The 16,218-nt window shown below is 46.3% G+C and overlaps 1 protein-coding gene across 1 annotated transcript in view; it reads left to right on the top strand.

The window, feature by feature from the left end:
- Positions 1-882: 882 nt before the first annotated feature.
- Positions 883-16,218, top strand: part of nell2a (neural EGFL like 2a) — a gene marked incomplete at both ends in the record, with an annotated part of 107,796 nt that continues 92,460 nt past the window's right edge. The window contains 3 exons of the mRNA XM_080003107.1: positions 883-934; positions 1,260-1,424; positions 13,971-14,121. Coding sequence (XP_079859233.1) covers positions 883-934; positions 1,260-1,424; positions 13,971-14,121 — 368 coding nt within the window. The remainder of the gene's footprint in view (positions 935-1,259; positions 1,425-13,970; positions 14,122-16,218) is intronic.

The raw sequence follows: 16,218 nt of genomic DNA, 5'->3' as shown, positions 1-16,218 counted from the left end.
AATTGAACGGCTGAACGCTTCTTATATAGTGACAGCCAAATAAAGTACCAAATACCAGCTTTTTATTTTCTTTTAAAAATGACCCTACCGATGAACACTTTAATAAATAAATTCAATTTTTGCGTTCTTTTGCTGGGGAAGGCCAACCCCGCCACCAGCAACGGAAACAGTATATAGAGGAGTGCATGAGGAACCCGCACAGCACACTGAATGGCTGTTTCTCACACACACACACACACACACACACACACACACACACACACACACACACACACACACACACACACACACACACACACACACACACCACAAGGTAAAATGGGATTAATAGCAAATAGAAGATTAAAACAAAGAGTTTATAATCTCATGCATTACCACTTTGACATGTTTATTTTAAGGCTTAAACATTTGCCCCGGTGGAACGCTGGCGGCAGAGCGCCCAGCGCATGAATCAGCGGTGGACCAGCGTGCAGCTCCGCCGTGTATCCACCAGGGGGCTTCCCGGCTCCTCCATCTCCGCTCCCTCCCGCTCCGCGCTCGTCATTCGCGGCTGGAGATCCCCGGTGAAGCCGCATCCCTCCTCCCTCCGCCCGGACCCCCGGCTCCAAATGGAACTACTACAATAATCTGTCTTTTCTCCGCTCCCTCCGGGTGTGATCCGCGTCGGGTCGGAGCCGCTGCTCGGATCCCCCCCTCCGGTGATGGTGTGCTTGGGAGCGGGTGCTTTTCTGTGAGGCGCCTCGTCTCGGAGATCCGTGGGAGAGACGCGAGCTGCGGGTCATTGTCTTTCCGTGGGAGTGGACAACATCATGGACTAATTCTTTATTTTTTTTTTTAATTTTTTTTTTATTGTTATTATTTTATTTTTTTTTAATTTTCACCATGGGATTATTACAGCTCTTCCTCATGCTCGGCGTGTTATGCGTGGCCTCAGGTACAACGTTGTCATTTATTATTTTTTATAAATATCATTATTATTATTATTATTATTATTATTATTATTATAATTTCCCCTCACACGGGCCATTGTGATATGTAGATTATTTACAGTGTATTTCCCCTCAGTCATCCTGTTGTTTTTTTTATTCTTCGTTTTTTTTTTTTTTTTTTACATTTTTTATTATTGTGATTCCCTTCCATTTTAATGGAATATGATTTTATTTTCATTCTCCTCCTCTGGTCTGGTTTTTATTTTATTTCATTCGATCTTCTCCTGATCCACTGACGCCCGTGTATGATTTGTCGTGCGCGAACATAAGTTTTAGGCTTTGGCGTGGACCCAGCCCTGCGCATCAACGTCCTGGAGGAGCTGCGGCTCCTGGAGGGTCCCGGTCCCGGTTCGGGTTCCGGTGCTGGTTCTGGTTCCGGAGGAGTCACCCAGGTCCAGGGCTTCCACAGCGAGTCCAGGGCTTTCTACTTCCAAGGTAAAGTGGAGCTTCACCTCCAGTGGACGGAGGGATGGAGGGATGTGGAAGTTGATCATGATGCTGCCGATGATGCTGATGCTGGCATCTGTAGCTGTGCCCTGTTGAATGTTTGAAGAGTGTCCCCTTTTTGGGGCAAAATCCACTACTGTGATTTCATTCCTCCGTGGGTTCAAAAAGTCATTGTGATTGTTTAATTTTTCTTTTCTTCTTTATTTTTGGGGGGTGGTCTTTGGATATTTTACTTATTTTACTTTTATTTCATAATGAGAATATTTTTTATTTAGGTTTTGTTTCTTTTTTTTTGGTTCGGGGGCGGCGGCGGTTTCAGTATAATTTGCATTTTTTAAATCAGCGACTTTTTTTGTTTTATTTGTTATTATTATTATTATTATTATTATTATTATTATTGATTAAATTATACAGATTTTGATTCAGGTTCTGTTTTGATACCTTTTCTTTTGCTCTCAATGCTTGACAGCTGATGGGGAAGGGCTTTTATATAGAAACAAAACAAAGCAGGCACAGTCTTTCCCGTAGTGTCCAATGCTGTGACACACATAGACATACAGCATATTTGGAGCGTTCTCCCACAATAGGGCTGCGCTTGGGGGCCCCCGATAGCACCACCACCTGCTCTAACAATGGACAATGTCAAGTTCCCCCTGAAAAATAGGAGGCGGCGGCGGAGGGGGGTCGATACGACATGCAAACAATCAAAACAGTCACATCAGTTGCCCACAAATGCCCTAATTCACCGTCACGTATAACGTAAACTCAAGCGGTGAATAGGCCCCACGGCGAGTCTGGACTCAAATTGAGCCTTTTTTTTTTTTTTTTTTTTTCAGTTGAGCATTCTGTTTGGGCAATTTCTGTGCCGGTGGAGCAGTGGAGCCGTCCGGTTTCAGAGTGAATTTTTTCCTTGTGTAGTAGATGTCCCGCTGTGGTGAATGGGGACCGTGTGTAATGGTGTTGTCAAAGATGCCGTTACATGGACGTCTCTCTTAAGTTCTCGGTGGTGTTGAGTGCTTGTGTCTCGGCGCATGGGATCAGAACCGTCTCTGATTTAAAAATAATCCCGATAAAGATAGTAGGGAGCGCCAGCATTGGAATGGTAAACCAGCCCCGAGACACAAACGACAACTAAGTTTTTCGTTCGCCGCGGGGACGAGCTACAAATCCAAAAGACTGACACGATTCAAGATTCAAACCCCCCCTCCTCCTCCGCCGCCTCAGCAGGACTTCTCGTTTCACATCTCGTTTCTAATAAGAACAAATGAAGGCGACTCAGTCACATCCTCTCTTCTCGTCTCTCCTCCTTCTCGCTGGGAACTTGTGATCTCGCGCTCGGCAGCAGCTGAGGCAGCAGCTCTTCTCCTGCGTGGAGCAGCGTCTCCGGCGTCTCTCTGCAAAGGCAGAGCGTTTGATGTGCTCTCTGCCGAGAGAGCGGCACTCAGAGGTTCTCTCATCCAGGCAGGTAGACGAGTGTCAGAGGGGGGAGAGGGAGGGAGGGAGGGAGAGAGAGAGGGAGAGGGAGAGAGAGACACTGTACAGGAACTGCATCCTGAGCGTTCCAACTGATGTGTTGAGGATTGAAAACACCATGACTCTCTTGTTCCACTCGTCCGTTTCTCTGCGCTCTGCCGTTGAGGAGAGCCTTCAATCTGGTTTTGTTTCATTAATCCAAGCAGAGAATAGTTTTGTCGACACGATGCAGATGTCGGCATCCGCCTCGTGTCAGTGATGCTGACTGATGTGGAGGGGCAAGAGAGGGAGAGGGAGAGGGGAGAGAGAGGGGTATGAACAAAGCTGTCTGCCGGTGCTGATCCCACATGTTTGGGCTGCTGAGCTGCCTGGGACCGGCTCGCTTTGTGCCCGTGCGATGCTCATTAGGAAGCAGCCTGAAGAGCGTATCCACAGCTAGCTTTTCCTCCCTGCCCACCGCCCAGAGGGACGGCTGCTGTGTCTTGCATCTTTCGCTGTGTCTGGCGGTCTCTGGCCGTCTTCAGCTGTGTCTGGGTGTCTCTTGCTGTCTCTGGCTGTCTGTCCCTAGGTTTATATAGGTGTCTTTGGGCGTGTCTGGCTGTCCCTGGCTGTCTCTGGGTGTCTCTGACTGTCTGTCCCTAGGTTTATCTAGGTTTCTTTGGGCGTCTCTAGGTGTGTCTTGGTGTCTCTGGGTGTCTCTGGCCGTATGTCCCTAGGTTTATCTAGGTGTCTTTGGGTGTGTCTGGCTGTTTCTTGTTGTCTCTGGGTGTCTCTGGGTGTCTCTGGCTGTCTGTCCCTAGGTTTATCTAGGTTTCTTTTTGGCGTGTCTAGGTGTGTCTTGGTGTCTCTGGGTGTCTCTGGCCGTCTGTCCCTAGGTTTATCTAGGTGTCGTTGGGTGTGTCTGGCTGTCCCTGGCTGTCTCTGGGTGTGTCTGGGTGTCTCTGGCTGTCTGTCCCTTGCTTTACCTAGGTTTCTTTGGGCGTGTCTAGGTGTGTCTGGGTGTCTCTTAGTGTCTCTGGCTGTCTCTCCCTAGGTTTATCTAGGTGTCTTTGGGTGTGTCTAGGTGTGTCTAGATGTGTCTGGCTTTCTCTGGCTGTCTCTGGGTGTTTCTAGGTGTACTTGGGTGTCAGTGGTTCTCTGAGGGTTAGGGAGCAGAGAATCCAAAATCCATTCGCTTTTGAATTACTAGTACTAGTACTATCGTATATCTTATATCAATAACAGCTAAACCTTCTCTCGGAATAAGGCAAGGCAACTTAATTAGGCAAAGAACGACAATGCATTAAAGCCAAGAAGAATAAAACCATAGTTAATAAGAAATAATAAGTAAATAGATATCGTCAAAGTTTTCCAGGAGTCTTAACTAAACAGCAGCACGACAGTAGATGTAGAGTCTACACGAAAAGTTGCAGCTGCTTTCTCTGTCATTCCAACATAGAAAGCGAAAGTAAAACAGGTGCGTTTGGGTCAAACTCGGAAATGAATGTGATAACGGTATGAAACATTTCTAGCGTTATACATTATGTAATTTATATAGTGTATATTGTACCGTATATTAGTGTATATTGCAATTTTCTCATGCTTGTCTGTCTGTCTGTCTTTCTGTCTGTCAATAGCATATTATACCTAAATTGAGTGTAAAAGGAGGCGACCAGAAGCAGAAATGCAATACATCTTTAATAACAAACTGCATTACTTGATAAATCAGAATAATTGTAGAAATATGGTACTCATCGCATCAGCACCTCGGAGTGTTTTTGTGCATGTGCAGATATGTCATTTTGGTTGTCTCCGCTTCCTGTACCTTCCTGTTATCTCCACGTCTCCACGGCTCGTCTCTGTCAGCCAGAATCTGTTCTGTTTTTGTCTGGGAAACAGGAAGAATGAGGGGGAACAGTGGGAGGTAGGTGTTTGGCGCCCCCCTGCTGGGTCCTTTGAAGGGTTGTGCTGCTCGACGTGGTGTTAGCAGAGCTGGACCTCTGGGAGGAGCTCGGAGATGCACGTCGCTTTCAGCTCATTATACCAGGTGCAGCTCACTCCGCTCCACAGTGATGCTCTATCGTCGGCTTTCCCCTTCCCCAAACAAAGCGTAACATTACAATAAAAAAAAATCCAAAAGAAAACTGCCCCCAATGTTGACCAATCAATGAACTCATAACAAGTTATTGGGATTTTTCAGTACAACGGACATCCGGTTATTGAGGTGACCCTGTGTGTGTGGAAGGATTTATTTTCATGATCATTGAAGGGAAATCAATATCTATCACAATTTCTGCTCATACGTTTGGAGACCGTTTGAAGGAAATTCAACTGGGTTTCAAGACCTTGAAAATCAGAATTTTTTTTTCCCCCAAACAAAAACTACATTGAAACGATCACCATTTCGTACCTCGTGTCATGAGAAAATTAAGGTCAGATTATGTCATTCATGAAGACTACATACAGTATATATATCAACATTAAAAAAACAGGAGCCTTTCTGTGTGGAGTTTGCATGTTCTCCCCGTGTTCACATGGGGTTTCCTCCACCTCACGTCAGTAAGGACCCCCACCAAAAACATGCACCCATCATCGTCTGACCAGCGATGGACACTTATCACCTGGTCCCCGGGCGCGTCCACGTATGCTGCCCACTGCTCCTGGCTGTGCCCCCGGAGGAAGGACAAGCCAGGATGGGTCAAAAGCAGAGGAGCCATTTCACCGGCCACCATCAAGCATGTGTGTGTGTGTGCAAGCATGTGTTGTGGAGTGTCGTGTGACAATTAAAGACTGTTTCTTCTTCTTTCTTCATTAGTCTTTCAGTTTGATGGTGAAATGCTTTACACTAAAGCCAGTGTCATGTAAGCAGTGAAATGCTTATTTTTTGAGTCAATCCCAACAATGCAAGAATAAAAGAGAAATATTCATCTAATGTAATATGATATATACACACATTTCTACATATATGTATTCCCCATATATCCTGCATCACATATGTAACTAATGATGATAAAATACCACTGAATGAGGACAAGTGATAATATTGATTCCCTCCCCAGCTCGATTCAGTTTATTTATTCCCACTGTGGTCGGCTGTTGAGTTTTTCCTTGTATAGGATTCCTCAAAACCAATTGGCTCAAAGGCAGCGGCGTAGCAGAGGGCTGACCTCACCGGCCTCAACCTGCAGGGGAAAAATGAAAATGTCCCTCTTTGGGGAATAACAGAGAATATAGGCGTAAATAACAATGACATTGGGGGTTGAAATGTAGAGTCATTCAAGATACTGTATATATTTACAGGTTCCCCATGAACAAGCTCAGGGATGACATCCAGAAAGTGTCTTTCTCCCCCTGCCGACAAGCGATTTGAGCAATTTCCTTCTTAAAGTGGAAATCGGTCATCATCTGTTTTGGGTGGATTACACAGCAAGTTCCGGAATTCCATTGAAAATTGCAGCATTTTTTTCAACATCCAGGTTTACCCACATCACTTTCTTTTCTCCAATGTTTTCCTTCTTCTTCTGATTGACTGATTTATTTTTTATTGGTCACTAGAGATTGTGGGGGCATTTATTATATATATTTTTTGTGAATATTCATCCATATCCACAGTTTACTGACCACAACTCGCTACACTGCCTTATCATTCACCGTGGCTTCCTTTCACTTTTTGCGTGTGGCGGACCCTGCCACCATCAAAGGAAACAGCGCACAGAGTATAACGCAAATATATCAAATGGCTGTTTCTTATAAAGTGCAATAAAATATGGGATTTTCTCAACAAAATAATCTTACGGACTTTATTACGAATGAATTCTAAGGATCCCCTTAGCCACTTCTCACAATTTCATCACGCCTCTGCGTGTGTATGTGTTATATCTGTATGTGTGTGAATGTGTGCGTGTGAATATTGTGTATGTGTGACTGTGGTGTGTAGATACTGTATGTGTGTGCGTTTGCTGTTTGAGCGCTGCCCTCGAGGTGTTTCCGTCTTCCAGCTGCTGATTACGTCCCTGACTGCCACAACACTGAAGTGTAACACAACAGCAGAGACTCCATTCATTATACAGCAGCGCTTGGCGTTTGAGGCTTGTGTTTTTTGGGTGAGAGAGAGAGAGAGCGAGAGAGCGAGAGAATGAATCGTATTAAATGTACCCGTGTATTTATGTGCATTTTCTAGGCTTTGGACAGCAGGATGATGTGTGTTGTGAACTCTCCTGCACATGGAGAGAAGCGTGCGTGGGAGTGTCAAACAACAGTGAAAATCTAATTTAGCGCGTACTTCTCCTGTCCACAGGACTATTAACTTCCTGTTCATGCACCGCATCGCCTGAGGAAATACATCAGAGTTTAGCTCAGAGTATACCTCTGCACTGTAAGGCAGGGAATGACCGATATTGACAAATTTCACAAATTCGCTTACTCACAAACTCATCAATTAATATTTACTGACGAATACCCTGATATAGATAATTTGACGATATTTTGGAGTTGAATATTGGTGCTTTCATGCGATATTTATTTCACACACCAAAATATTTGAGAAACAATAATCAGTAATGTGGATATTTAGGGCCAATTCCAACCGGCCGATATCTAGTCTTAAATAGCGTTATCGATATTATAACAGCACATCGCCGAGCACAATGTAAGGAATGTTTCTGAAGAAGGCACAGCTTTTCCGTCGATGTATCTGCAACCATTTGGTCAACATTGCGCAGCCCAATTCGTGTTGTTGTTGTCCGCATACTGTAAATTCACTTGTGCGATTTCGGCTCATTTTCACGTCGTATTAAAGTTGACTGGTACGTCGAAAACTTTGACTGACTCATCGTCCTACGCTCCCTGTTGTCCGGCCTCCCAGGCTCAATCTACTGCAGAGTCCCAGTGACAAAGAGGAGCGGGAGCCCGAAGCCTGGGCCAAACCAGAAGCGACACCCCTTCAGATACGCTGCCATGTTAATCCATATGGAAGGTCAGACCAAGCTGAAGCGCCAGCGTCAGGAAAGCGGCGCACCGCCAGGCCCCTAAACCCCTCGCCTTTCTTTACGCATGGGCCCTATTTTTCTGGGCGCAAAACTTCAATTGGAGCGTAAATTCCCATAGAGGTCCATTCAAATGATGTATTTTGTGTATATATTGAATTGCCAAGCCTGGTGTGCATCAACCACAAATCTAAAATCGCTGATGTGCCGTTCCAACGTAGATTACTTTTTCACTGAAGCAAATTAGACTTCACTTATGTAAAGAAAATATTAGCATTCCAGCAGGAAAACAAATATCACGCCCGGGAATAGGCTTTACATTTGATGTCATACCTGGGAGGTTGTTCTGGATCCCCCGTCGTATTTCAGTTGTGTTTGCGTTATTTCAGTTAGGCACCTGGCCGGGCAGCTCAGGTAGTCTCGGGGGTCCTAGTGCCCGTCAAACTCTGTATAATCTCCCAAACTGTGAAATACAAACAATGAACGCTCATCTCACCAGCTCATCCAACTACATTCATTAACAAACAGACTCCAAATGTGAATGAATGATGATAACTAAACGATGATTATTGTGTGTGTGTGTGTGTGTGTGTGTGTGTGTGTGTGTGTGTGTGTGTGTATAAAAAAATAAATATATATATATATATACTGTATATACAGTATATATGTATATATAATTTGTGGTGATGACGGTAATGAGCTCAATACGTAACCACGGTAATGCGGTTATCGTTACAGCCCTACGCTTTCGCGACGGTGTCCTGTCACTTCTGGTGTGGCCCAGGGGTACGACTAAACATTTTCTGGTGCTCCCGAGGCCGCCATCCAGCAAACAATCATTAGTGCACAATTTTCCAAAAGATCCCTGGACTCCCCCTCCCAGACCAGGGGGAGGGAGGGAGGGAGGGACGGACGGTCGGACGGAGGGAGGGAGGGCGGGCAGCCTGTGATCAGAGCCTCTGCCGGGGGAAAGCGCTGGCCCAGCAGTCCTGGAGGTGCCCTTGGCTCGGTTCAGTATTTGTTCCAGGAGAGTGGACACACAGTGAGGGGAGACGCCGCTCCGAATGCAGATCGCTCGGGCGCAGTCAAATCTTCAGGAGCAATTTGGTCGGGCTTACTGGGTCGGAGTGTGTTCCTGTGTGTGTGTGTATCCAAATCTCTCAGGCTGTCTTTTTCCTTCCCCATCTTTATGAGTCAAAGTGGGCATTAGTCAGAGTTGTAGTCAAACTGTGTGTGTGTGTGTTTGCCTGTGACAGTAATGAAGGGTTTCGAGTTGGTTGCTGCTGGTGGAGTTTATCATTACTGTAATCCCTCTGGAGAGATATTTTTGTGCCCGGCCTTCCCACGCACCGCGGAAGCCTCTCCACGCTCGGCGGCTAAAACCTCTGTCATTTTTTTTGCAGAACGGGAAACACATCACGCAAGCGGGCGAAAAGGTGTACCTGCCGTTATCACATTAAACGTCCGCCGTGCTTTGTTTAGTGGATGATCGTATTACTCCCGACCCCGCCTCCCTCGGTGGATCTCCTGGACGGCCTCGTCGGTCGCAGGTTGCCGGTTTGCGCGATGGCTTGTTTGCGGAACGTTGCCGAGGAGGAGCGTGGGCGGTGTTATTTTGTTCTGGCAGTCGCCCCCGGGGACTAAAACAACAAAAGTCTTTGTTGAAGATCCCTCCCTATGATGTCTGCTGATAGCCCTAATACTTGCCTTTCAGTCACATTTCATTTTCTTTCGGGAAATAATTAAAGTCGAAGCCCAAGACACGGAAATGAGCGGAAAAACATTACGCGCCCGAATGTCGGCGTCAGCAGAGTCCCGGGGAAAGTTTCCATTTTGGAATCGTTAGAAAGCAATCCCCCGACTCTGCTTTTTCCAGGAACTCACATTGTGGAGCTGTAGGTGAAAATGAAAGCCTGTGCGTGAGAAAAAAGGGTGGCGTTGGACGGTTTGGATGATTCCGGGCTTTCAAAAGAGCGTGCTTAGCCGCACCTGCTCTAAATGCTTAACCGCGATCAGCGCAGGGCTGCCGGTGCACCTCTGTGGGAACGTAATGCTGCGGTGGGTGGGTGTGTGTGTGTGTGGGGGGGGGGGGGGGGGGGATTTGGAGCTGAACGGGGGCTAAAGGGTCAGACAAAATAAGGCCGCATCAGACGGTTCAAGATCAGCCGTGACGCTGAGGGACGCGGAATCGCGGCCGGAATGAAACCGCCAAAGTGCAACGTATCCAGCGGGGTTTAGATTAGGCCGTCGCCTAAAGTGCCACTTCCCAGGGAGGCCGTTGTGGCCCAGGGGGCTTTCTCCACAGAGCCCCGTGTTGCCGCTGCTCCCCAAACACTGCCCCCCCGTGGTGATCGCTCTGTGTGCAGTAAGCAGCTACTTAAGGACGGGCCGGCGAGAACGCCCGTCGGAGTTTCGCGAGTGGGAGTGGGGATGACTGTTTTCACAGCATTTTCCTGTCAGTGTCTGGTGGTTGTCAGGAGCAGGTGGCCGCCCCGTGCAGCCGCCTGCATTAGATAATCGACCAATGGCTCCCTCAGCGGGGTGCATTGATTTGGCAGGAGGCGGAAACTGGACGTGTCATATCAAATTCGTTTTTCTTCATGTGTGTTCCTAGAGATGGAAGTCGGCGTATCTCAGATGTTAGGGTCCTACCGTTGAGAACACGGATGTCTCCACCAAAGCTTCTTCCAGCTCTGTCCACGTTAAGGCGGTGCCTCGCCCTGCCCCCTGTGCTCCCCAACCCCCAACCACCGCCACCTAAAAATATACCATCTAACCCCACCGTGGCCCCTCAGGGGGGAGGGGCTGATGAGGCGAATGGGCCACTCATAGATCAAAGAGTCGTGGCTCAATGGTGGGATTCTTTAGATATCCTCGCCCTGACCATCCCCCCTCTGCCTCTCCTCTGCATCCCAGTGTTCTCAGTGGAGGGGAACCCCACCCTTTACACCATCGTCACCCCCCGATCCTGCCCTATTGTGCCTGTGATAGAGATCTATCAGTGTGGTCCGAGCCATCCATCCGTATTGCGCCGCGGACGGAGGACTGACCATCCGTAGAGCGATGCTGGCTCAAATCTACAGCGCGGCAAATAATTTTGTTCCCTTTCACTTAATAATCTATTGTAGCCGTAATAATTTTTCATTAAAATGCTTCCCCAATCCATTGAAAGATATTAATCATTTGTCTGTATGTCCTATATTGTCTCGACGGCATTCTTTGTTTTGACAGAAAAATGGCTTAAAACATGTCCCCCGTGTGCTACTACGCCCACATCATAAAATATGCTGAGAGAAGCACGCAAACCCCCTCCCCGCAGAATATGAAGAGATATAAAAAAATGAAATAATATTAATAATCCAGACCAGGGCGTTTGCATTGTAATGCTCATGGATAAACCGCTGAAAATCCGGGTGTTTGCGGGTACGCCGGGGTGGATCACGGCCCTGTTGGGCGTTTCAGATCGCATTGTGTTAATTGGCTACTCACACCAGCTGGAAGTAATGTTAATACTCCGAGGAGAAGCCGCCACGCCCGTTTCCTGCAGTGGTTAAGTGTGCCAAGGCATCTCGCATGCATCCCCTAGCTGGAAGTGAACTCTTTGATGTGATCTCTTCTGAGGAACGCCATCATTTATTCATGCTTCCATTAAAGTAGCATAGACGTCTGCGCGGCGTTTGGGGAGGCGGAGCGCTGGGGTACACTGGCGGGGGAACGGGAGCTGGAGCCAGCTCTGTGGTTACCTGCTCCACCGTCCTCTCCGCGCATCGCCAGCCTTTCCATCTCCACTCTCCTCTTTCATTCGAGACTAAATGAAGTCCAAGTCGCCGTGGGTGGAATCTATGTGAGACGTTCATATTTGGGGCGGGTAAAGGCAGAGAGACTTATTGAACTGGTTTTGTGAGTGAGGCCCTGTTTGCGCCTGGCGTTTGCACCTTGGCAGGCCTCAAAGTGTTACGCGCGGTGCCTTTTTTTGTTTGTTTTGTTCAATAAGGAAATAGAATATACAAAATAAATTTGAAACAAAAGACAATGTTTTTATTTGCTTTATTTAGAGTAACGGGACACACGATCGCTCCCTCGCCAATGTTTCGCCACTACGCATGGAGAGGGAGACGAGTGTAAATTGCACCCCAAACACTCCCTCACAGGACACACAGAGGACCCGAAACATACTTGCGTTTTTGATCAACGATATCATATTATTTTCAGGGTCTTTATACATGATCGGAATGACAGATGAAATGATCCGGGGCTTTTTAAAAAAAATTTTTATCAGAGATTTTTTGTGAACCAAACCCATTTGTCCTTAATTGCTTTTCAAGCACTTTTCAAACGTTACATGTTAACAAATAACGGACGTTTTGTATGAACCTCTTATCTGATTGTCTAAGCCATGATTCTGATAATGACGAGCGCCACTGCTGTTTGGCTCTCGACAAAAAGAAGGCGTCAAGGCGAGTAGGGGTATGGGAATCGCAGCTGCTTGTAGGAAACAAAAATTTTAAACACAACTGTGTTCGGAGAAGGTCCCGATCACTGCCTAATGGAATGAACGACACGCACGTCTCGCTGGATGTTTTTGTGTAAGTACTTTACTTGTAAATAATAAATCCTGCACTTCTGTAACGGGGAGACTTTTTCAATTTCCCGAGCAGCCTTTAATATGACTCCGCTGGCGGGCGAATGAGTACCTACTTCCGCTTACGCAGAGGACGCCAGTTGAATAGGTGGGCCTTAATTTTGGCTCCGGACACATTTGCGTTTGCACTGCTCAAACAATGCGGCCCAGTCCACCTCCCAATGTGGCCTGAGCGATCTCTATGTGGTTTGGGTGCGTTTACACCTGGCATTAGAGCTGCCCACTTGTGATCAGATCACCCAGGACTTATGTTAATGTCGCGTGCATACAAGGTACGAGTGAGTCACTTGAAGCTCTGTCTGGATGTTCTGGAAGGAGGTTTGTTTGAAATGCATCTCAAGGTTTCGTAAAGTGGGGTGAACATCTTTGTGAACATCTCCATTATTTTTCCATCCCCTTGAGGCCGCATTGACCTTATCAATGCACGATGAATCTCTGGTTATTGAGAATAATGTTCTGTTTGAAAACCGGTCGTGACACTTCAGGGGAAAATGAGATGAGCCGGTGGGTCATTTATTTTTCCAAATATGTTCCTTTATATTCCTTTAAGATGGCTTTTTTCTTTATTTTCTGTCTCATGTACCTGGGGTAACGAGTGTTGTGTCAAAGCAAACTCAACTAAGTAAAAAAAAATACTGTGTATCATATGTTGTGTGGCGCTAAAGGTGTGGAAAAAACATATACAACTTAAGATAAAAAATATTAGCTGTTATCCTATTATAGTTTGGAATTACCAACATGCGACTAACTGCAGTATATCTGTCCTGGCCTTGGATTTAGTGTATCCGTCTTCTCAACTGTTTTTGCATTTTGGAACTTTATTTTTCCAAAATATTCCTTTTAAATCATTGGAAATAGGTTGTATATTAGGATCATGCGTCTTCAGTAGGCAGCAATTTAGTGAGATCTGGTGATTTGGGACTGTCTCATCATTACAGTGGTAAACACAAGATACATGCTGGTTTGGTTCGTTGATTTGGCAGAACTTTAGGGAAATATCAGAATATCAGTATAGAATATCCCATCCCTGTGGTGCATGACGAAGAGTACAAAGATAAAATGCAAAGGGAATTCAAGGTTAGACACGTGGGAATGAAAGCAAATGTTTACCACAAAATGTCATCTTTAACAAGCTTCTCTTTTCACATAGGGGACAAATAAACAGAGGAACCGAATAGAAATGACCCACTATGCACGCCCTTAATCTGTATTGTTTTAGGAATTATATGTCTGGAAAAATATCTTTGGTTGTGAGGTTTTGGGTGGAAATGCATTTCCATGACTGCCTCCTCCTCTACACATGTAAATGGCCCCATGCAACCTTATTCCTACTGTATATTCTTTCCTATTTAAGTCAATTATAAGTGTCTTATTTGTTGTTTTGTGATGTGTTTTTGTCAAAATTACTGCAAACTACCAAGTGAAATACTTCTGCCATCCCCATTCTCCCTGCAGGTTCGTCCAGGGAGGTCAAGGCCCCCGCGGAGGTTTCCGAGCGGATGGTCCAGAAGCTGAGGGGAAAGAACGAGTTCACGGTGCTGGTGACCCTCAAGCAGGAACACCTCAACTCAGGCGTGATCCTCTCCATCCACCACGCCGAGCAGAGGTAGCGACGAAATCTAAGTCACACGCAATGTCTCGTCATCATATTGAATCATTTATGGGGCCGAGCCGGTGTCAACTTGGATATTATTCTCTCGTTCTTTCTCTCGATGATATGGTGGTCCCGCTGACGATGGTGACACATTTTTGTCAAAGTAACTTCATTTTGCCATAATTTGTTTTTGCTAATTCCACATTAAAGAACTTCTGCTTCCTGCCTTCTCATATGCAATGGATAAATAAAATCCGTCAAGATCGAGTAACTTGGTTGGAAAAAAAAAACAAAAAAAAAACTGTAATTCTGAGGAAGGTTTCTCACCATTTCCTTCCAATTCTCCAAAACTCCAAAAATCAAGACAATTTTTAAAAATGTTGAAATGAGAGTTATCGGCAGGAAAATGGTCAGGGGGTAAAAGTAAAGTGGCTCAGACCCAATTCTCGTTTGGTCCTTTAAGCTGTTATGCCTCAAACTCTGTCAATAGGTTTAACATGGAGGAAACCGGCGTCAGGAGCCGTCACTAGTTCTGCGTTTCATGTGCTTTTGGCTGTATTCAATTGCTTATACCTCAATTTATTATTGAAAGTTGACACAATTTTGAGGTTTGAGATTTTCTTTTATCTCTTAGAAAACCGATTGAGGCCCCGCCGACTCTAAAATCAATCTAACCGAACGTATGTTCCGGCAGCCGGTTGAACGAACAAAGCCAATCAGCCTGTTTGCCAACATATGATTTCACACACCATCGCTGATTCAAACAGCGACTCTGCGATTTACGAGGAGAAAGGCGATGAGACGGTGGCAGCGGTTTGGCATGCTAATGTTTTCCATTAATTTGCCGTAGCCGGGCTGCTTGGGAGATCAGAACGCCAATCCCAATGTCACATAATGCGTTGATTGAACTGTGTGTACATTAAAGTCAGCGGCGAGAAGAGACCTCACAGGGATGCTAATGACTTTCTCCTCTGCCGATCGGCTTCCCCGGCCGCGCGCACGCCACAAAGCTCAGAGATGCACACCGTTTCATTTGGAGAGAAGGCGTCCCAGAGAAGTGTTAAGCAGTGGATTTGTGCCGCTAGAAGGAAGGAAGGAAGGCCTTGTGCACGCCTGGTGGAGAGTCAATTTATTAGATTGGGTTTGTTGGTAAATCAATTCGGCAGTCCCGGCGTCTCTTTCTGCCTTTCATGGTGAATAATGTTTCAAGGAAAAAGGACATGAAGCTGCGGTGCGTCTGTCTCTGAAGGCGGCGCTGACGGCAGCGTATCGGCAGCTCCCTCCATTAGCGTCACTACGGCTGAATCCCAGCGCGTGGAGGCCGAGGTTCCTCTGGAATACCGATGTACTGCCGCCTTTTAATGGGACCATTTGATCCCCGCATGTGCACAACTGTTTTCCCACTGTTGTGCTACTGTCGATCTACTGTAGTCTTACTGCTGCTGCACTGTTGCCCCAACCTTATCCTGTTGTTGTCCTATTGTTTGTCCTGCCATATTCCTACTGTTGTCCCACTGTTATCCTACTGTTGTCCTGCTTTGTCCTACTGTGGCCTTGCCACTGCCCAGCTCTTGTTGTTGTCCTGCTGTTGCCACTCTGTTATCCTACAGGTGTCCTACTGTTGTCCTGCTGTTGCCACTCTGTTATGCTACAGGTGTCCTACTGTTGTCCTGCTGTTGCCACTTTGTTATCCTACAGGTGTCCTACTGTTGTCCTACTGTTGCCCCCTCTATTATCATACAGGTGTCCTACTGTTGTCCTGCTGTTGTCCTACTGTAGACTTGTCAGTGTCCCACTGTTGTCCCACTGTTGTCCTACCGTTGTCCTACTGTTTTCCAATTGTTGTCCTGCCATTAACCCACTGTTGTCCTACCATTGTCCTACTGTTTTCAAATTGTTGTCCTGCCGTTGTCCCACTGTCGTCCTACTGTTTTCAAATTGTTGTCCTGCTGTTGTCCTACTGTTTTCAAATTGTTGTCCTGCCGTTGTCCCACTGTTGTCTTACTGTTGTCCTCCTGTTATCCCACAGTTGTCCTACTCTTATCCCACTACTATCTACTGTTGTGCCACTGTTGTCCTACTTTTGCCCGACTGCTGTCCAACTGCTGT

Source organism: Zeus faber (assembly GCF_960531495.2).
Source record: "Zeus faber genome assembly, chromosome: 6".
Lineage (NCBI taxonomy): Eukaryota > Metazoa > Chordata > Actinopteri > Zeiformes > Zeidae > Zeus > Zeus faber.
Note: the sequence above shows the minus strand (reverse complement) of the source record. Positions and strands in the feature narration are given on the sequence as shown.